The sequence below is a fragment of the Aythya marila genome, assembly GCF_965140915.1.
Source record: "Aythya marila genome assembly, chromosome: 2".
NCBI classification, from domain to species: domain Eukaryota; kingdom Metazoa; phylum Chordata; class Aves; order Anseriformes; family Anatidae; genus Aythya; species Aythya marila.
Window position 1 is genome coordinate 115419664 of NC_139043.1, and position 23203 is coordinate 115442866.

Consider the following 23203-nt stretch of genomic DNA (forward strand, 5'->3'; position numbering starts at 1 on the left):
CAGAGGGGGAACGTTGAGAAGCCAAGGAAAGGGTTCTGCCTCTGAAAGGCCACCGCTTTCTGGAGCAGGTTGATGACACAGGCTATTGAGTCCTTACAGAGAATTGTTTGTCTTCTGGTTTTAGATGGCTTTAATTCCTCCAAATTGCTCCTTGAATAATAGGAAAAAGGCAATTTGAATTTCAGTGACAGATTGGACATAACAGGTTGCAACTATTAGGTCTAATTTTACCATACTGAGAAATAAAATTGCCTAAACATAAACATCGATCACTGATGCAGTAAATTAATTTGTACAGAAAAAGTAGTTTAACTGCAGTGCACATTAAACATAGAAAATTTTCAAAATTACAGCTCTCTGAATTAATTTGTACACTTGTTTACTTGTTAAAAGCAAAGCGTAACTACTTTTTCTTTTTTTTCCCTCCTCATGACTTCAAATTGTGAAAAGCAACTACAGGTTGCCCAAAAAAGAACAGATACAACTCTGCAGTTGTGGATGAAACTGAAGTTCTTTTTTTGTTGTTGTTGTCGTCTCTGAACAAGTAATAGAATAACTAAAGATCTCTTTGAAATACTGTTTCATTCTACAAGCAAATTCAGCATTTTAATAGGCTTGAATTATGTTTTGTTAAGAATTGGTGGTGTGAAGTAATTAAAAAATTTTACGATTCGGTTCAGCAATGAGTTTACATTCAAGTGTGTCCTCAGGCTTATTTAAACTGGTGAAATCTTCCGAAGTGTTTCATAAAAAATGTTGTATGTATCTTATTCCTTCTCCAACAATCTCTTTTCAGAAAATCTGCACATACTACTATCCCAAATTTTAATACGGTGTCTAGAGACTTAACTTAGATGCTGGCCAACTTTTCTTCGTTCTGTCAACTGCCATTTATAATATGCTTACTGTTTTATAAAATGAAAAAGCACAAACTTTTCTTATTTTAAGATTTTAAGCCTCAGCTATAATGTTAGCATTCATATACAATCACAAATGTATATATAAGCTGTATAAAGGTTGCCCGAGTCACAGCAGAACAAGATCTGCCCAGTGTGGCTTATTTTGATGGTATCTGGTGTCTACTGTTTTCAAGGACAGTGGTTCGATTCAAACACAATTCTGATAAGTGGCAGGTTTTCATGTCTTTAATGCCCTGACAAGGGCATCACTCTCAAGAGAGTGAGGTGAAACCATTTGGATGAGAATTTCTTTCCCTCTCTTTTGTGCTGACACACCAAGATAATGGACAATTAATAGCGAACCTTCTCTGCAGGGAAAGTCTAGGGTTATCACTAATACAAAAGTGCTCATGAAGTGTTTGGACGCAAAGGGGAGAGAGGAAAAATAAGCATAAAAAAGTACAAAGCAGGAGCAGTGCAAAGCTTAATGTTCAATTACATGTTTTTTCACCTGAAATTTTGGTGAATGGCTTGTCAGTAGCAGCAACTGCAACTTTTGAGACCTGGTTCACTGCTCTTGACACCAAGTGAAGGACAAGAGGGATCTTGCCATTTACATCTTTGCTCATGGTGAGGAGGCTGCTTTGTGCTTCCTGGAGATATCAGCTTCTGCACCTTACCTTCTGATCCCAAAACAAGCTTTCAGGATGCTCTTCAGGCTCACTTTCAGCCTCATTGCTCCCATTTATACAGAATGGGGATTACTTTCCTTTCCTGGCCCTCGGTATGCACACTTCCCCTTGCTCTGGGGGAAGGCTGGTTTATGAACAGAGAGCCTGTGCAGCCCACAGTTTCTACTTTGCTGTGCAATCCCAGCAACTCTCAGATGCTCCCAGAGCAGTCAGCGCCCCTAAGGTCACCTGGAGAAGGAGTCGGTGGAGGTCAACAGGTCAACAGGCAGACTGCCTTGGGGATTATTACAGTGGCTGCTTGTGCGCTGTACCTCTGCACCAGATTTAGCAACTGAAGCTGGGATCGTGTGCCTCTGTTGTCCAAGTAAACAGAGCAACATCAGACAATGTTACCTGAAGTTAGACAAACCAAAGATTAGTCCAAACTGAGTGTGGAACAGGTTAACTGATCTTTCTTTACCCTAAGCTTTCATTTGTCCCTAGCAGCACTGAGCTGTCAATATAGTGTACAGCTACTGATAAGTATGGGTTCTCCTCAGCCTGGAGAGATCTGTCTGATAAGATAAGATGGCCTTAAAAAAGAGAGAGAGAGAAAGTACGTTAACTGCTTTGACTGCAAAATACCCCCTGGTAGCCAGAGATAAGACACCTTGAGCTGCTCAGAAGACCTTAGACAGGATGTAAATGAAGCCAATAGAAAAAAAAAAAAAATCATTTCAAATACAGCCTCTATTCTGCTCTACCCTTATTTCCAGCCCTGACAGCAGAAGGCTTAATTTACTGTATTTCACACCAGGCTTCCTTTCTACACTAAGAAAGCTACAAAGGGTTGTTTTAGATACAGGCTTTAACAAAGCAGAGATCTCTTTATTTCTGGAGAGGCCTCTATTTCAGACAGTTAATCACGAGCTTCAGCAGGCTTTGGTGAATGGAAATTACACAGAGGAGAAGGAGAATGCTGCCTTTTGCAAAGAATCTCCCCATCTGTTTTATAAATAAATCCCCTAAATAAGTCTGTATTAACATTAAAGAACTGAATGGAGCAAATATAATTTTAAATGCAACTCTTACCTTGCAAAATTTTGCATACATGGACTAGGGACCTGCAAGGCAGGTGGTAGGTGTGAAGTTTCCAGGTGACAGTTTTATAGTAGCGTTTGGTCTTCTGACCATTCAGATGAACGGGGAAATTCAGTACGTCCCATGTAAAGGCTGGAGCACCTGTAAATCAGTGGATTACACACACACCTACCTGTACCTATCCCATGATGAGAAGGGGCTGTATTGCCTTGCACTGCATTTTGACTACAGTGACAAGGCACCAGAGACAGCCTGCCCCAAGGTGACTGTGCTGCGTAAATGTGGCTGCAAGCGTTTGTGTGCCATTCTGAGCACTGGCTTAGTTTAAAAACCAAGGTTATCTTTGCTCAGGGACATCACTTTTAACAGATGTGCAGCACACCTGCACTAACAGTCAGATCTAAAAAAAGGGAGTCTAAAATGTGATGTTAGGTGAGCTATAAGAAGCTAAATAGAAATTGCTATCCAAAACGCACCTCTCTGGGTTTACCTAGGTGTGGTAGGTAGCTCTTTTTTTTTCATCAAAAGTTTCTCAGGTATCTGTGGTTTGGCAATCTCTGCAAACCACTGTAGCATGAGCATTTGGGTATCCATCCCCTTTAATCAGCGTGCTGCACAGAGGGCATCATACGAAGCCCAGGGCCCAGCGGGCACGTAGAGCAGAAAGTGCTGCATTCCTGGCTTCCCTGCACAGGGGCCGGGTAGTTCAAGTGCTGAATGGCACAAGGCCTAGATTCATTCCCTCAGCATCCCAAGGGGATTCAAAGCCACGTTTCCTGCCTCTAAGCAGAAGGTCCTCGGATCTGCAGGGGTCTCTTCCCATGGAAGCTGGGCTTGCCGGAGCAAAGACTGCTGTATTCATAGGTCTGGGAGGAGCACATCTGAGAAGGGACTGTTCACCTACTGCGAAGGACACTCAGTTAGTCCAGGGGTTCTGGCAGTCTGGACCTTGTGCTTAGGTTTATTTTTGTTTTCATCCAGTGACTCTTTAATGTATAAAGAGCCCAGTCCTCCCCTCTCCCAGCTGAGTGCCCAAGCTGCGAGGTTGCAGACCTTTTCCCGGTTCCCCCCGGGGCCCCATGAATCCTGCTTTCTTTGCTTCTTAGGCTCCTGGAGACACCTAAGTCCCTTTGCAGATCTAGGTCCAGGAATTTTCACCTGTGTAAATAAGACCGCCACCACGTCTCTGTCATTTGAAGAAATAAGCAGGGCTGTGTTTATTTACTGTATTTAATCCTAGCACACTGTAAAATAGCGCTGATATGTTTTCGAAAGCGTTAACTGACTGCATGGCTTTCACTTACTCCTCGTTCCGTTTTGCTTTCCATTTCCTGTAAAAGGCTTTGCGATATCTTTCCCCGGGTTTCTTTCAGAGGCACTTATTTACCCCTTTCTATCTCCCCACCATCTATTCCTTTTTTTTCTTTATTTTTTCTTTTTTTTTTTCTTTTTTTTTTCTTTCTTTTTTTTTTTTTGTTTCCCATACGTTGCCTTCCTTTTCTTTGTCCTAGTTCAGCCCCCATCCAAAATGCATCTTGCTGGTGGATTTCTGGTCTCGAGGCAGTGAAGCAAGGAATTGGGGTGGTTGAAATAGAGACACAGGTGGGAGGGACAGGCACATGTGAGGAAAAGAGGCAAGGCGGCTGAGTGTAAGGTACACCCCCAGCAGTCCCTGCAGGCCTTCATGATTAAACTCTAGATTAAGGGAAAGAAGGGCAATATTCAAATGAGAACCCAAGGTGGTGCTTGGCATCTCACGGGTTTCTGCCTGCAAATGCTGCTCAGGGGCTCCATCTTTTGTCTGAGCCTCCAGCTACAGAGGTTTTGACAGCCTGCCCTCCTCCCCGCGGGGCTGGGGGCTGGGTGAGAAGGGGGACTTGGAAGGCAGCTTTGAAGTGGGGTCTTGGTCAGCTTTTAGGGTCTGAGCCTCCGGAGTGTTTGGTTTGGGGAAGGGAAGAAAGAAAATTACGCTTCGCTGACTTTGGACGTGCAAACCTGTGAAAGAAGGCAGCAGCCAACTCATTTTAATACCCGTATGCCACTGGAAACATACCCTTATGACTAGGACTGTGGTGCAGGGGCTGCTGTCCCTGAGGTTTCCATACACTTCTGCAGCTTTTGGAAGGAGCTGCTCTTAGGGGAAGACTGGAGGGAGAGTTTCTGGTCCTATCGTGGTGCTGTCTGGGGAGAGCACGACCCACTGACAGCAGAATGAATGCATGGGGAATTCCTGGCGTCCGGCGAGGAGCCTGAACTCTTGTCCCCTAGTCATGCATTCGTCTTAATAAGCTGCACAAACACTGTTATCAGCACCGCAAATTATAATGATTATTTTCTACCAAAGAAGCGATTAACTGAAACACTACTTTTGGTGCACGACGTTCTTAATGTACAGGTTCTTAGGAGACCGCTATTATGTGCAAGTTTGCTAGAACGTTTCAATGGTTTTTTTTTTTTTTGCTCTGCCATTATCTTGATTCTCAATGTAATTATTCTCAGGGTGATTTTTTTCTGACCGTAGCTTCAGATGGAGCAAGCCTGGTGGTCTCTGACTCATACTGTACAAACAAACAAAAACAGCTCCTAAAAGCAACGGCAACTTAACAGCGGAAGAAATACGGTTGTAAATGTGTTTGTCACATTTAAGCAGTGGACAAACGAGCTAATTTGAATCGCTTAGTGCTTGTATAGTCACAACGAAACAACCCCTGTAAATTAATTGTGTGACATGTGATTCCCAATTATGTAAAGCAGTATAATAAGCTTTGAGGATGGTGACTGTCATTAGTTATATGTACAGGACTGTGGAAAATTACTTATTCTTTCTCTTTGCCTTGAGAGGCGCAGAATACTGGCTTCCTCAAACAAACCGAGGTTTGCTCTGTTTTCTTCTAGTTGCAAATTGTTTTTTTGCATATTATTTGAAAGGTGGAGCAGAATGTGAACTGCTTACATTTCCTTTCATTCGGCTGTAGAAGATGGAATTCAGCGGGCTCCGTCTGTTCAAATGAACTTTAAGCAACAATCTAGGAAAACATTTATGCTCCTCTCTACACACGTAATAGTAATATGTCTTGTGAAGAAGACATAATGGAACTGGAGACATAGGTTACCTTAGGAGAGCAATATGGGAATGTTAACTACTTATCTAGGCGTTAAAGGCGTTTTATAAAAGCAAGCAGTTTTTTTCCTGTGAGGTATTAAAGGGCCTTATTTGTTGTTTCTGGGAGCTGCCTTTCTTCTGGGTATGAAATTTAAAACAGGGAAACTTCCATACCAGCTGTCTCAGACTGGTTAATCGGGAACCCTTGTATGTTTTTCCCCCAGTAATCTAACTGTTAATGCATTTAATTGGTGCTCCCAAAGTAGTTTTGAAATATTGATAGATTTTAAAAACATCTGTAAATTATAAATAATTTTTAAAGTTCACGTTTCTCTTTTGAATGCCCATTACAGAGTATTAGTTTTCAAGCCATTTAATAAGTTATGAGACAAATGAGTGAGTTTAATGTGGGGTCACTGATGTGAAAAAAATGTGATGGTTATATTAAAGTTGCAGTTTTTCCAAAACTGTGTCTATTTCTATTGAAAACAAATGGAGAATGTTATGTAACAACATATATATTATTTAAAGTGACTTTAAAGGTGAGTACTATCTGCTAATTCCATTAAAAACTTCAAAACCATCATTTGTTTTAGGGACATATGTGCTAGGACATCACTAATCTTAATGCTTAAACACTGTCCTTTGATCTTGTTATTTAGATATATTCCACACACAGCATTATATTGTTTTATTTCAGTAATATCTAACCTCTTCATTTACTATTTGTTCACACCTGCATATTCCCTTTAGATTCCTTATCTCATTTTCAAGGTAGCCCTGCAGACAATTAGTGGCAGTAATAATATAAAATGTGTCCAGCACTAAAACCTGAAGCAGCCATTACAAGTAAACTATATGATATATAATAACCACTCCACTCAATTACCTACACAAAAATGCAAGGATTTAAAACTGTGGAGGTCTATCATCCATCCAGTTAACTGACCTACCTACCTCCTACTTAGTCCTTTCCTTACTTGCAGTTTGAATGCTGTCTTGTAGCTACTCATCTGGTAAACTGACAAGGCTGTAAGTTTGTATATGTTATCCATGCCTTTCCATGTGTGTGGTGTGTATGAGGGCACATGTATGCATACAGTGGTATATGAACAGGTCTTTGGCTGGTGGTGGTACAACAAATAATACCTACACAACAGTTCAGTGAGTACATGTGCATACATATTCATCATCCGTATGCATGCGAAAGTATGTCTCAGACAAATTTACATTCTGCTGCTTGATATACTTGGTTTGGCATTTTTAGTCTCTCTTCCCCTCCTGCGTACCCATTGTTATAAACTGTGTCCCTTGCTACTCACTGCTTCAGATGGGTCCAGCAGGATGGCGGTGTGACCAGTCTGCCATTGCCATTAACTGGGCAAAACGGCGAGAAGGTGTCAGCAGGACCCGGCGCCCGAGGGTGTCTGTCAGCTGAGCGGCTGTGCTTTCTCCTTGGTCGCGTCCATCAGCTTAAGCTTTTTGCCAGCTCTGCGTTTCAGGGGGGAGAAAGGATTTTTCTTGCAGGGATGGCTCAGACCTAGGGTTCTGTTTCCTCTGTTGCACAGATTACATTTGTAACCCGAGGCAAACCGCTCCAGCTTTTCTGTGTCCCAGTTACAGGAGCAGCAAAACAGGGAAAATAGAAAGCTACTTTTTATAGGATACCGAGAATATATATTTTTTGCATATTTGGAAACCTTCTTTATCAGAGGAATGTTCTATGTTATGGAGCACAAAGGTTTACCGATAGTTTCTTTAGGAATGCGGCCATTTGTCTAGTGGCAGCAAAAATGTGTGTAAAACATACAGAAAAACAAGGCATGATAAAGCAAGTGCCCTGAAGCATATTCCAGCCAAAGTGTGCATATGTCGTAAACCTTCCTGGTGACTAAATAAAGTTTTTCTGAAGCAGTACTGTTAATTCAGTCAGCAGCACCAGGGATAAGATCACTATTAAGACTTCACGACTACTGAGGTTGGCACATGAGTGGCTGGCCGCGAACTCCACAGAGGTGCTTTTGTGCTCTGATGCTCCCCCTTCTTCCCTCCCCCTTCCATGGGATAACTCCTTCTGGTATTACTTCACTTTTCTGTTAGTGAGCACTTTCCCCCATAAATATGACTGAACAGGTGTTACTCTGCTACTAACTGAGTTTCCAGCTGTCCTCCTCCAGCACAGACCAGGCAAAATCTGTTGTTTAGTCCTATTAGACAGACTAGAGAACTATCAAGCCTGAGATGGAGGTCTTCCTTGCAGGATATGGTAGTTTTGTTGCCAGAAGATGGTCAGGAAGGCCTGGCTGGCTAACAAAGACAGTCCTTCAGCTGCTGGGTGTAGTTCCAGTTTTGCATCCCCTTTGGCAGCAACACAGAGACTGCTGCAGTGTGGCCAGCCAGCAAAATTAGGAAATAAGGACCTCTTTTATTTACTCAGGCTGCTGAATCATGGGCATTCCTGTCTGCTTGGAGAAAAGTCAGGCAGCTCTACTTTCCACTGGAAGTCTCAGGAGTGCTTGGTACTTTCATCTCAGAGTGTTCACACACTTGTTTTAATGTGCTTTATGGAAATGGTGAAACTCAGCAAGTACAGTCGGTGGAGAAAAACATCTGCACTAACTATTCACACACATTTGCATCTTTAAATAGACTTTTAGGCCTTGTAGCCGATTTCCAGCAAAGATTTTTGGTTGTGAGTGCTAGGGCTTTCTTAGAGTCAGCGAGTGTGAAGTGACTGGTTCCAAAAATTAAAAATTTACATGGACATGTTAAGTGCATCACACTGAAACTCAGAATACTTGCCATAACACAGAAAAGGCATTTGCGGTAAGTAGCACTCAGTGAGTACAGAAGAAAAAAGAATAAGTCAATACAGAAAATATGTTTTAAACCCCCATAAACACTGTGTGACATATCTGGAACTCTCTTCTGCCCCAGATAGACGTGTGCCACTGCTGGGGACTTGCATGTGTGCATCTGAATTTCATCCAGAGTGTTTAAAAGCAGCTCGTTATAACATTTAAAATCAGCATTTGTAATGTTGACATAGCTCAGTGGGTAGGTGTCTGCAGATTTATACGCACATGGATGTATGCAGAGTAGCAGCGAGCTGTTTGTATTTCCTATTGGAGTGATTGGCAAAAAGGGATTTGAAGTCTTATCCCAGCCACGGGTCAGACTTCACCCCCAACACAAAGCAGGTCTGTGTGAAATATCCCTGGGCAGGCAGCAGTGGGGTCTGCACCCCGAGCCCAGTGCTCACATGTGGGGAGCTCCCTGGGGTGACTTGGGGAGCCCGTAGCTGCTCACTGAATGCCAACAAATGTAGCATGGTCTCAGCACATGGCAGCCTGTGGCAACTGCTGACTGCCATTGGGAAATGGCCAGTTGCACCTTAGTTATCTGGTACTGCATCTTCGTGAGGAAGCATGGGGAGACAGTAGGGTGGGCAATGCCACCGTTCAGGTCCTGCTGTAGCAGCGGCAGCTACCCTTAGTTGGGGTTTCCATCTTGATTGCTGTCCCCAGATCCATTTCTAGACAGCCCCTGAGCCCAGGCGTGAGTCCATCCCATGCAGGCTGGAGTCGGCACAGGGAAAACCAGCCTGCAATGAACCATCTCCCTCGGCAGCAGGGGCCTGCAGGCCCCGCTTCAGGAGCCCTTTGTGCGATGGCGCGCTGAGGCCCCCCTTCCGGAGCACGGCCGCCGGCTGGCTGGGCCCCCTCCACGCAGCCGCCCCAGGGGAAGCCACAGAGCCATGCAGGCTGCCCCGGTGTGCTCGGCCTCAGGAAGATCCTGTTGTCCTCCCTGCTGCCATGTGCAGGCTGCCCCGTCACACTCGGCCTCAGGAAGATCCTGTTGTCCTCTCCCCGCTGCCCTGCGCGGGGTTCCCCGAGCCTGACGGGAAGGAAGAGGTTCTCCGGTAGCTCGGAAAGGGCAGATTTGGAAAAAAAAAAAAAAAAAAAAAAAAAAAAAAAAAAAAAAGACATTAGATCAGACCTTTAAATGGTTTGCTCTTTTCCTTTTTGCACTAAGAAAATTACTGTGCAGAATTATTATGGGCTTGGATTAAAAAAAAAAAACAACAGCAGCATGATATGTAGAAACATTTGTGTTTGCTGGTTGGAAAGGAAGAACCAGGCTTGTTCTGTAGTAACCGTATTCCCCCTCCAGTGTTTTGTTGTGTTTTTTTGTTTTTGTTTTTGTTTTACCTCGTGCAAAAGCTAAAGGAGAGAACCCCAAGCAAACAAGGAGAATTGGATGGGGGAAAAGGGGCTCCCCTTGCTTCTCCTGTGGTCACGCTCAGTGCTTGATCCCGACCCCGCCGCCAGCCCGACGTCCCGCTGGGGTTCACAAGCCAGAGGGAATAGTTGTATAATAGGTAAAACCAAGCAGGCAGTGGCCACAAAAAGAAAGTGATTTACTACCATGTCAGTGATAGCACACTATTTATAACACTTAGTATATATTCCTCTAAACATTTATACAATAATATATCATTTCTGCATAGGATATACATTTTAATACTAAATTTGGTTACAAAATATGTTGCTTAGGCAGTTGCAGACTATTTTTCTTTGCTCAGGTTTTTGACATAAATTCCTGCTCATCTGCCAGCAGCATTTGTATGTCAGAAATACATTTGATTTTTAAAGAACAGAGCATCTTTCCACTTAGGAGACCTGGCTGAAAATATTCATTTAAAATAAAATTTAAAAATGTAATAATAGTTAACATCTTTTTCTGTAAGTAGGTTTTCCACTGCTTTGATCATTTCCAATTCTAAGAGTCAAACCCTGCAATTTGAAAGGGCAGTACACAGATTTACATCAAAAGTCTCCTATGAATATTGCAGTCATTAATGTAGCAACTTGAAAACTCAACTGTCTGCTATCACTTAGTATGTATGACAATGAGCAACTTCACTTCAGTACACTGCAAAGCCTTTTAGGGGATGGTAGTACTTTTGCCAGAGGAGAGGATTTTAATTTTATTTTATTTTTTCTTAAAAAAACAAACACTGTTTTCAGTTCAAAGACATGATGCCTAGGCTTGTGTTTGCTTTTTTTTAGTTTATTTAAATGAAAACCAGTAGTGCAGATTCATCAGGTAAGTGCAGATATATACTGGGGCATGGGTATGAGTGGGTGTCCGTGCGTGAGAAAGGTGTGTGTAATTTGTGACCCCCCCCACCTCTTCAGGAGGTAAACAAGAGGATAAAAAACCACCCAGTGTTCAACTTACGCTGAAAAGCATTGTGTCAATGGGCAGGGATCCAGGAATGGTGTTTGGTTGTTTTCTCAGAGTTTGATGGTTGCCATCTGGCATTGATAGGGAGATGGTGTTGTCATCAGTTTCTCGATGCAGGAAAGGAATGAATCCTCATCTGTTTCCTGTGGATAAGCAAGAGGTTGATCATCTAGTAAAATCTTGTTACCTTAAAGAAAGCAGGCTTGGAATTTGTTTACATAATATAGGCCAGCTCCAACATTCATGCCAGTGTAGTAAATTTCTTGAGGGAAGGCTGAGGTTGCAAAGAAACTGTTTTGCAAGAATATCTGAAGAAAGATGTTTTTCAAAAAGGTTTATCCTGTCTTTTTCTGTGCTATTACCATAATCGATTTTAAATTTAAAAAGAAAAAAGCATGAAGCCTTGCCCCTGGAAAGGAATAAAAGGATTATTTGTGGTCTTTCAAGCATTCTTATGAGTGTAATCATTGGAGCAACATAGTTTACACTTAAAACAAAAGGTGTAAAAATTGTAGGGCACACCTGGTGAAAAAAAGTTATGACTTGCCCTGTCTAGAGATGAGGTAATATCATGGATAACTAGTTTAGTTTATTATCTGGCTAGCATTCCTGTTTTGTCTTTTCCTTGTTACTCATAAATCATTCAGCTTTTACCATAATCATTTATCATTTTTCCTGTTTCCAGTTTTTCACAAGTCGCTTTGTCTGTGATCACCTCACAGTACAGGTTCTGCTGGACTAAGGAAGTTCAGCTGGCTGAGACTTTTGCAAAAAGGAAGAAGTGGTGGGCAACCTCTTGAACTTAGAAAAAAAAAAAATGCTGTTCACTTCTGACCCTTGTGAAACTTTCTCATTTTCCTTGATCCTGGCTGTTAGTTCGTTAGTTTTGAACATTTAATGATCCAGCTACCAGCTTTCAGTAACTGAATTGTATAGTTATTGGAGAAATCTGGTAGCACTTTATTAGAGAAAACACTGCTGTTTATATTGTTGCCCTGTTCCTCCCCTATAATTTTTCATATTATTTAGAATAACACCCAAGTCTCTGTCAGTAATAGCCTTTAAAAGATTTCTGCGTTCAAAATCAACTTCAAGGGGAAAAAAAAACTGTGACAAAGCAGAGGGATTTTTTTTATTAAATATTAGGCGTGTGGGTTGACTGTATTAATTTTAAATCATTCCTGTAATATTTTCTCCCTTCCTTTGACTCTTCAGATGCTCACATAATATGCAAATCATTTTACAATGGATACAAAAGAAACATTAAATATATTAAAATCTGCATTTTAATAAAGGTGTCAGTGTATAATACATATCCTGCAACTGAGAAAGAATGATAAAAAAGCAATAAAAAGGTAATATAGGCACAGAACTATTTAATAACTTCTAATGTTTTACAGTCTGATAAAAATAAATGTGGTCTTGAAGCTGTTGGGTACAGGTGTAAGAAATATCTTACTCTGAGTTTAATGTTTTAGCTATTTAGGAGTAGCAGGTCTGCGTTGCTCATGTGCATTCGGTGTCTCCTTTGAGCTGTAGGGATTAATCTTGTGGGCACGTTTCTTTTTCATTTCAGATGGAGTGGATGTTGAGGATGACCCCACTTGCTCATGGCCAGCATCATCACCTTCGAGCAAGGACCAGACTTCCCCGAGCCATGGAGAAGGTTGTGATTTTGGTGAAGAGGAAGGAGGCCCAGGGTTGCCCTATCCATGCCAGTTCTGTGACAAGTCGTTCAGCCGCCTCAGCTACTTAAAGCACCACGAGCAAAGTCACAGCGACAAGCTCCCTTTTAAATGCACGTATTGCAGTCGTCTCTTCAAACATAAACGGAGCAGGGACCGCCACATAAAGCTTCACACGGGAGACAAGAAGTATCACTGCAGTGAGTGTGACGCAGCGTTCTCGAGGAGCGATCATCTTAAAATTCACTTAAAGACTCATACGTCCAACAAGCCATATAAATGTGCCATTTGTAGACGCGGATTCCTGTCATCCAGTTCGCTGCACGGTCACATGCAGGTTCACGAGAGAAACAAGGATGGCTCTCAGTCTGCTTCCCGGATGGAGGACTGGAAAATGAAAGACACTCAGAAATGCAGTCAGTGCGAGGAAGGCTTTGATTTTCCTGAAGATCTTCAGAAGCACATTGCAGAATGCCACCCTGAGTGTTCCCCTAACGAAGACCGGTCTGCTCTTCAGTGCGTTTACTGCCATGAACTCTTTGTAGAGGAAACGTCTCTGGTCAATCACATGGAGCAGGCCCATAATGGTGAGAAGAAGAATTCATGCAGCATTTGCTCTGAGAACTTTCACACCGTGGAAGAGCTGTACAGCCACATGGATAGTCACCAGCAGCCAGAGTCATGCAACCACAGCAACAGCCCATCGTTGGTGACTGTTGGCTACACCTCGGTCTCCAGCACCACTCCTGATTCCAATCTCTCGGTGGATAGTTCAACGATGGTGGAAGCAGCTCCCCCTATACCGAAAGGCCGTGGAAGGAAGAGGGCAGCTCAGCAAGTGCCAGATATCACTGGTCCTTCGAGTAAACAGCCAAAAGTTACCTACAGCTGCATTTATTGCAACAAACAGTTGTTTTCCAGCCTTGCAGTCCTGCAGATACACCTGAAAACTATGCATTTAGATAAACCCGAACAAGCCCACATCTGTCAGTATTGTTTGGAGGTGTTGCCATCTCTCTACAATCTGAACGAACATCTTAAGCAAGTCCATGAAGCTCCTGACCCAGGACTGATTGTTTCTACCATGCCTGCCATGGTGTACCAGTGCAACTTCTGCTCTGAAGTGTTCAATGACCTCAACACTCTTCAGGAACATATCCGATGTTCTCATGGATTTGCCAACCCTGCTGCTAAGGACAGTAATGCATTCTTTTGTCCCCATTGCTACATGGGATTTCTTACAGATTCTTCTCTGGAAGAGCATATTAGACAAGTCCATTGTGATCTTAGCAGTTCCCGTTTTGGTTCCCCTGTGCTCGGAACCCCAAAAGATCCAGTGGTGGAAGTGTATTCTTGTTCTTACTGTACAAATTCTCCAATATTTAATAGCGTTCTTAAGCTGAACAAGCATATCAAGGAGAACCATAAGAACATTCCTTTGGCACTGAATTACATCCATAATGGAAAAAAATCCAGAGCCATGAGTCCCTTATCTCCTGTAACCATTGAGCAGACCTCTTTAAAGATGATGCAGGCAGTTGGAGGTGCTCCTCCTCGTCCTGCAGGTGAATACATTTGTAATCAGTGTGGTGCTAAGTATACTTCCTTGGACGGTTTTCAGACTCATTTAAAAACACATCTCGACACCGTCCTGCCAAAACTGACCTGCCCTCAGTGCAACAAGGAATTTCCCAATCAAGAGTCCCTGCTGAAGCATGTTACCATTCATTTCATGATCACCTCAACCTACTACATCTGTGAAAGCTGTGACAAGCAGTTTACTTCTGTGGATGACTTGCAGAAACACCTGCTGGACATGCATACATTTGTATTCTTCCGCTGCACCTTGTGCCAAGAGGTTTTTGACTCCAAGGTCTCTATCCAGCTACACTTGGCTGTGAAGCACAGCAATGAAAAGAAGGTGTACAGATGTACGTCTTGCAACTGGGATTTCCGCAATGAGACTGACCTGCAGCTTCATGTTAAACACAACCACCTGGAGAACCAAGGCAAAGTGCACAAGTGCATCTTCTGCGGTGAGTCCTTTGGTACAGAGGTGGAGCTGCAGTGTCACATTACTACGCACAGCAAGAAGTACAACTGCAAATTCTGCAGCAAAGCTTTCCACGCTATCATCTTGCTGGAAAAGCACTTGAGGGAAAAGCATTGTGTTTTTGAAACAAAAACTCCAAACTGTGGGACGAATGGGGCAGCTGAGCAGGTTCAGAAAGAGGAAGTGGAGCTCCAGACCTTACTGACAAATAGCCAGGAGTCCCATAACAGCCACGATGGCAGTGAAGAAGATGTGGACACATCTGAGCCTATGTACGGCTGTGACATTTGTGGAGCAGCTTATACCATGGAGACTCTCCTGCAAAACCACCAGCTTCGAGACCACAACATTCGGCCTGGAGAAAGTGCCATAGTGAAGAAAAAGGCTGAACTCATCAAAGGGAATTACAAGTGTAATGTGTGTTCTCGAACATTCTTCTCTGAAAATGGGCTCCGAGAACACATGCAGACACACTTGGGACCAGTGAAACATTACATGTGCCCAATCTGCGGTGAGCGGTTTCCATCTCTTCTGACTCTTACTGAGCATAAAGTCACACACAGTAAGAGCCTGGACACTGGAAACTGCAGGATTTGCAAGATGCCCCTCCAGAGTGAGGAGGAATTTTTAGAGCATTGCCAAATGCACCCTGACTTGAGGAACTCCTTGACGGGGTTCCGCTGCGTGGTGTGCATGCAGACCGTGACCTCCACGCTGGAACTGAAAATCCACGGCACGTTCCACATGCAGAAAACTGGAAATGGTTCTGCCGTGCAGTCCACGGGGCGTGCGCAGCATCTCCAGAAACTGTACAAGTGTGCTTCCTGCCTGAAGGAATTCCGTTCGAAACAGGATTTAGTGAAACTTGACATCAACGGTCTGCCATATGGTCTGTGTGCTAGCTGTGTTAATCTCAGTAAAAGTGGTAGCCCAAGTGTCAACATCCCTTCAAGCAGTAACAGACAAGGCATGGGCCAAAATGAGAACTTGAGTTCCATTGAGAACAAAAGCAAGGCAGGGGGACTGAAGACTCGATGTTCTAGTTGCAATGTTAAATTTGAATCAGAAAGTGAACTCCAAAACCATATTCAGTCAATCCACAGAGAGCTTGTTCCAGACAGCAACAGCACACAGCTGAAAACACCACAAGTATCTCCAATGCCCAGAATCAGCCCCTCCCAAACTGAAGAGGTAACCCTTTTTTCTTTGCTCTTGACACTTTCCATCCTGTTGGAAAAAAAGCCCCCCTTTTCAAGCCGTCCTGTCACTTGTCATGAAATGCTTAGGTTGAACCATGTTCCATTCCTATCTGTAGCCACTAGCTAGTAATTACTTGCATCTTGGTATGCCTTACGTCTTGGATTGAGTTGCGAGGAATAGGACTAATTCCAGTCTCCCTAGGATATTGTCTTCTGTATCACTGAGGAGACCTGTCTTCATGCCAGCACAACTGAGATCTGGGATCTTATCCTAGCTCTGCTAACGCATTGGAATCCCCAACTAGGAGTTGTGCTTACGGCAGGGAGCATTAATGGCAGAGGAGTAGAATACAGTCAGCCAAAATCCTGGCATAAGGGGTGAATTTTTAAAAAATATTTGTGAACAACAAATTGAGGTGGATTTGCTTTTTTAGTTTTGGTTGTGGGTTTTCTTGATCTTTTTTTTTTTTTTTTTTTTTTTTTTTGTAAACTGTGTTGTAGACATTCATTTTTCCGTCTTATAGCATATTTGAATTAAGTAGAATCACAACAGTAGCCTAAAGTATATTGGGAAATGAATCTTTGTGATATAATTCCTTGTTTTACTTCTCTTTCCATTCCCGGTGAACAACATTTTGATGTCACTGAAGCACCTAGTATCTGATGATTGAAATCCCATTCATGCGGTCTACTTTAGAAAGTAAAGATTTCAGAAAAATAAAAAAATAAAGGGTCAAAAAAATATTTCAGGAAAAAAAAAAAAGGTCAAACTCTCGGAAGATCTCATCTACCTCTTCAAATGTCAGTGACCAAGTAATAATGGCTGTATGGGGAGTAGTGGGGGAAGGCAGGGGAGTCATTTACTGAGGGCAGGTAATCTGTTTTATCTTCAGAAATATTATCAATAGAGTGACCTAGAGTTAATATTTTAGGCATTGTATCTTGCATAATGACCCCTTATAGTTCAGGAAGCCTAAAAACACAGCACAAGCAAATTATAAGAAGTAATAGCTTTTGCTTTAAGGAAGCTTTTAACCTGCAATGGTGCGAGCATGGTGCAACCCATCAGTGTGAATGCATATGGATACCCTGTGGTTAAGGAGCTGCTCTTCCATCACTCTCCTTGCTTCCCTGTTTGTGAGCCCATCTGTTGGGTAAGAAATCTCTTAGCCTGCTATCCAATAGACGTGCAAACCAGAGGGCAAGAGGGAGGCAGAAGAGGAATGAGGGGTGATACCTAAGGGTATGTGGGCCAACAGGTAGCTCTTTGTGGAGCTACTGAGAACATAGCTGGAGGAGGTTGGGAGGAGGCCACTGAGGCAGCACAGAACCTGGAGTGCCGCCAAGAGGGAACTGGAGTTGAGAGAGGAGAGTGAAATACCAGGCAGGATATGTCCACCAGGGAAGGACCCCATGCTTTCATGGCTTCTGCATCTCCAGTGTGCAAGTTGGACATTGGTGGGACACACTTGGGGAATGGGATGTGTTGTGGATTTTATGGGAGGAACAGGTTGTTAGACTGAGAAGAACAGGTCTAAGGAAAACGTTCTTTTCAAAGAAGAGGAAAAAGGAATGGCTCCCATTAGTTGCAGTTCAGGCCATTGAATATCTTGTAGGATTGCTGTTGAGTAGAAATCACAGGATGACCAGCTGTAAGTTTTTGATGGATTCAGAGTCATCCTGTTTTCTATTTCTGTCATCTTTCCCCAAAAGACTGCTTGAAATCGCTCTTCCCAGTCATGTTGGAAGCCAATTCCTGCAGCCTTCAAGCACAGTGAGAATCATTCAAGTTAAGACAGTTACCAAGATAAGAAGATGTTACCAATTTGGCTTTCTCTTACTTGTAAACTTGAGAAAAAGAGATTTAGGTTTTCTCTGTGGTGATATAAGGTCAGTTACCTTCAGTGTCATCTGTGAATCTTCTTTACTTGGATGAGGTATAACCAGGGTTCTGGTATCTTCTGATTGGCCTCATGTTTCTCTTCCTGCTCTTTTTTGTCTTTTATCTTAGAAATGTACTTAAGATGAAAAAAACTTTCAATCCAGAGCAAGATTATTGAGTAACACTTGCATACTTTCAAATCACCATTTGCCCCCTGCCTCCATTCAGAGCTCTTAAACTGATTTTTCAGTGCCTGTGGTTCTAGTCTCCACATAAGTAACCTAGACTTTCATATTCTTTTTCTCAGGGGAAGCATAAAGCTATCAAGTTCCTGATAAAGCATTAGTACTTTTGGAAACCATAAATGCATGTTTGTAAAATCTTGAAAGATAATTTATTTTTCTAACAGATATTACTGGTTTCAAATTTTAGTGATGCAAGCGTTATAGCAATGAGAATCAAAATTGAAAGTGGTAATACACAAATGTTTAACACTATAGATTTGATGTCCAGGCTGATGGGAATGAAAACATAAGCATATAACACAAACAGTAAAACAAATTGGGTTTGTAAAAGTTATTATTAGGCAGTGGCTTTGTTACTCCACTGGAAGAACATGTGTTGAATTGAATGGGATGTTGAAAATGGCTACTTAAACATGCTGTTTTGGGGGAATTTTCAGCCTCCCAAAAATCATATTAGGGAGTGAAGGTTTCATTTACATTATTTATAGTTGTGTAGTTTGCATTGTCAGACTTCAAGTAATTTTACTCAAGAAGCAACAAAAATATGGAGGGTGGTTATCAGACAATTAAGAGTACCGAATACCCTGTGTTACTTAATTAAAAGAATACTATGCTAAGAGTGCTAGAAGGTATCTTTTTAGGAGAAAAGATGACACTAAAAATGTGACTTCTGCTTTCTTGGTGAAGTATTCTTATGCTTAAACTGGCGCACTTTCCTTCTAAGCCTGTATAAAATAATGTGATAGGATGTGATTGCCTTAACATAGCACAATGTCATCAGCTGAGATATCACCTGAGCTCCTCCTGCTTGCTAAGTGAAACATGTTGACCTGAATCATCTTCACTGCAAGTTGCCTTTCAGCTGGGACAAGAAGTGATGCCCATTGCTCATCATCAGTTACAACAACTCAAGGAACAGGTCAGAACTGATTAAGTCCATGATACTGATGAATCTACAGAACCCATAAACTATCAAACAGACTTAAACAGGCAGATTGTAGATAGATAGCTATTGAAAGAATTCTAAAATTGGCAAAACCCTAATATACTTTGGACTTAATAAAGTGCTGAATCCATGCTGTAGGTTTCTTGTAAAGATCCTAAATTACTGGAAGTATGCTGTTAGGCTAGGATAATAATCTTGGTGATACTTAGTGTTTAAAAGTGGAGAACAAGGTTTGATGTAGTAGTGAATTGGAAACTGGAAATCAGTCATTTTTCTTTCACTTGTTTTTTTTTTGTTGACTTGGGCAAATCCTCTTGAACATTTCTGCTTCATTTTTCTTATTGAGAAAATAAGGTTGGTAGTTCCTGAAAAGTGTGTTGCTATGCTTAATCACAACACATTTTTTGTAAAGCAGTTGGAAGATGAAAATCCATGTTCAAGAAAAAATGTGCATCTATGCCTCTCTTGTTCCTCCTTAATGCGTTGCCATGCACCTAATAAGAAGATTCCTGACTCAGCAGAAAGTGTGCCTTTACTTTTGAAGCTTAACGACTTTTGTACATGCAGAACCACACCAGCATAACTATACAATAATAATTATACTGTTAATTGCTTAGCTGGCAGAGGAGGGGGGAACAAACTCTGGCTTATACCAACAGTTTATTGGTAAAGCCTATCTGGTGCTAGCATGTCCATGTGAGCAACCGAGCTCAGTTTGGGGTCCTGTTGGTACCATCCAGAGTAGATGCTCAGCAAGCATAATTGCTTCTGTAAGTAGCTGAATGTGAAGCTCATGTGAATACTGTATTACCTGTGGCAATGCAGAAAGTCCTTCATTAATAATACAAGAACATGCTGGGTTTTCTGGTCCTGAGAAGAGAAGGGGCAGCACAGATTCACTGCCAATTACTGCAGGAATAAAAATGCTTATGTAGGTGTTGCAAAAGGCTTGCAGAAACTCACTGTAGCAGAGAGTATCAAAAGTGCTGAACAAAGGAGAGAAGAACCAGCAACTGTCAAACCAGCTGAAGAACAGGATGAGTGTGAATCTGGGGCTTCTCTTCTGTCCTGTTGTGGTTGTGCAGAGCTGTGTGCCAGGATGGGCATGTCACAGCAGGGGACACTGGGCACATCACAGCACCGTTCTAGAAGGAGCCATCAAAGTGCAGGCTGACAATGAGCTTATGAAGATGGGGATCACACAATTCAGATGGCTGCAAAGAGCTGGCGTCTCCCTGAATCTCAACTTACGGACCTCAGATGAATCCAGAAATGGTATCGACCTGGGACAAAGACTGGAACTCAGGTAGGTGTACTGTTTTACCATTACTTTTCTTTCTCTTTATTCATGGACCCTGAATCTACCTTTCTTCTCTTACTATGCCTTCCCCCAGCCCAGCCCCACCCCTCAAAAGACTGCCAAACTCTCAAAGACAGAAAACAGGAACTGCCTTTTGAAGTAGCTGGTTTGTTTCAACAGCAGGCACTGGCAGTCAGAGGCAGAAAGAGAGAAAAGACTGTGAGCAACCCAGAAATGTTCCCAGATGCATGCTTTTGGCAGGGCAGGCAGTAGCATTTTAACAACATAAATCACTGTGCTTTTAACTGAAAAAATACACTGAAATCAATAGTCATGCATTTAATTGAAATACAGAAAGAAATTAAAATAATCCTCCTCATCAGCAACCCAAGCTGATCATTCGGACTACAGGATTTTTATGAATAAGCACATAAACTTGTAATGTAAATACAGGAACTAGTGCCTTGGGTTTCCTGTTAGTTAATTCAGGCCCAGAACAAGTGATTTTCATGCTGGATTTTGGATTCAGGGCTGGAAAAAGGTAAAGAAGGTTTGTTGCTGGCACAAAGAATTGGCTTTGAAATAGTTTGTGGAACTAATCTGTGGCAAACATATTTTCTGCTTCTGGAGTTTCAGAATGAATTCACTAAAAATATCAGGTTTGCCTTCTGCCATCATTTTGGCATCATTTTCAGGAAGGTATTATTTAAGTTGTGACCATATATACTTTTAGAAAGGGCCATTCTGTTTTTTTAGCCACAGTAGGCCACTTCATATTACCATATGCTTCAGTTTCTGGTAGCACCTCTGTCATGGAGTAGCTGACAAGATAGGGCATTAAGCATTTCTCTTCTCTTCGTCTTTACTTTCAGTAGTGAGCTATCAGACAGTCCTCTCTGCATTTTACAAGGATGGTGTTATTTATTATCGTGTTGCTGTAAAGCCTAACAAAGTTAAGCAGCAAATTTCCTACCTTCTCACACTCACCAGCCTGTGAAAGGAGCCCCTTACGTTGGCTGGGGGCTGCGGAACACAAGCAAGAGAGAAAATGGTTGTGAGTTTTTTAGTTTCTTGTCTACCGACCATTAAGATCTAATACTGTTTGTCTGTCTTGTTATTTGTCAGATGCTTCAGTTGGGGAATTTGGACCTTCTTCACACCTGTGGAAAACTTTGCATCAGAGAAAGAAAGGGTGACGTGTTCTTTGAACTTTACAAGAGCCTCAAGCCAAGATTTCCGTTCAACGAGGTGGGGGGAGGAGAGAAAAATCTCCTTGAAGAAAGGCAGAAGAACAGGAGAGGACACAAAACTGGATGAAGATACTAAGCAGCTCTAGAGTGGGCAAATGTAGATTCAGCAAAGGTTTATGAGACAAAATGTCCTGAGATGTGTGCTTCAACAGGTCAGCTGGCCAAGTGACCAGGGTAACATGCAACAGTTTCCCTTCCACACAACCACTATGGAAAATCAGAATAGTGATGAATATTTGTATTCTGACCTCAGAATCATGTAGAAACAGCAAGATTTTTCTTCTGTTTTTCTAGCCTTATTATCTTTGGGAACAAGACATGATAAATCATGGTATGTCTTTTTGTTTCTTTGCATACCTCTAGGGAATTCTCTCTTCCCCCTCTAACTTCTGAATTATTCTTGCCCCATTTCAACTGAAACTTTATAGCTGAGCAGAAATATTAAAACCTACAAGGTTTTAAAATTTTGGGAAGAGAAGTGATCCACCAAATCAGAGTCTAGACAGGAAAGAAGCCCTCTAGAGATCCCAACCAGAAAGGTGGCTTTAACTGAAGTTCATACCTGTTTTTTATGCAAAAATCAATCAGTCACAAGAAGTGAAACTGTAAGAAACCATGATTTGCCCTTTGTGGTGCTCAAAGAATAACTTCTTAATTGAGTGTAAATGTTTTGAGAAGTGTTTTTGTTGTTGTTGTTGTTTGTTTGTTTTTTAACCACTGCTTAATAAAGCTGTTTTATGTAATGTGTATATTATTTGTCTCATACAACAAACATAACACCCAAATTTGTCACTCTGTCATCAGGAACATAAAATGGGCTAACCGTTAATTTAAAATGAATGTGTATCCCCAGTACTGCTTGTTCCATAAAGTTGTACAAAATGAACATAAATGAACCACCTGATAGGTGACATCTTGTAGAGTCCTCTTGTTTGACCTCCTATAGCTTCGTGATGACTAGTAATTTATCTTATTATCTTATGCCTGATTGTTCAAAACCTTTGGATACTTTTTCTTTTTTTTTTTTTTTTTTTTTTTTTTTTTCTCCTACCAATCCCATCTTCCATTTATTCAATTTACTGCATTGTTTTACAAATTTCTGTATAAAATATGACAGCAAAAATGTGTGTCCTGCTGACATTAGCCCTTGCTATGGGGCATATCAGGACAAGAGTTGGTGGACACAAACTGAAACAGGAGGTTCCACCTGAACATCCGAAAACACTTTTTCACTATGAGGATGACTGAGCAAGTTACCCAGAAGAGGTTTTGGAGTCTCCCTCCTTGGATATATTCCAGACTTGTCTGGACATGGTCCTGGGCAAGCAGCTGTAGGTGCCCTTGCTTGATCACGGGGGTTGGACAAGATGACTTCCAGAGGTCCCCTGCAACCTTAACCATTCTCTGATTCTGTGATTTCCACGATCCTTTTGGCCTACCTGCCAGATGCACATTGACGTTAACTTGTTATCCCTTGGTGATTAAACCTTTGTTGCTAGAATAGGCTTCATAAGACAGGAAATGAAAGAGTGGGGCATCTCAGTACAGGCCTGCCAGTAACAATGTGCGAATCTGGGGAAAAAAAGCAGCAGCCTGCAGTTTTTATTGGAGACCTAAAT

The 23203-nt window shown here is 42.0% G+C and overlaps 1 protein-coding gene across 11 annotated transcripts in view; it reads left to right on the top strand.

Moving 5' to 3' along the window:
- The window catches only part of ZNF521 (zinc finger protein 521), a 233394-nt gene that overhangs the window by 81289 nt on the left and 128902 nt on the right, over nt 1-23203 (top strand). For 9 of the 11 annotated variants that reach the window (XM_082754442.1, XM_082754443.1, XM_082754444.1 and 6 more), the window contains one exon: nt 12601-15953. In XM_082754442.1, coding sequence (XP_082610568.1) covers nt 12601-15953 — 3353 coding nt within the window. Of the gene's footprint in view, nt 1-12600; nt 20341-21459; nt 22272-23203 lie in introns of those variants that run through there. The other 2 variants (XR_014317008.1, XR_014317007.1) reach the window with 2 other exon arrangements.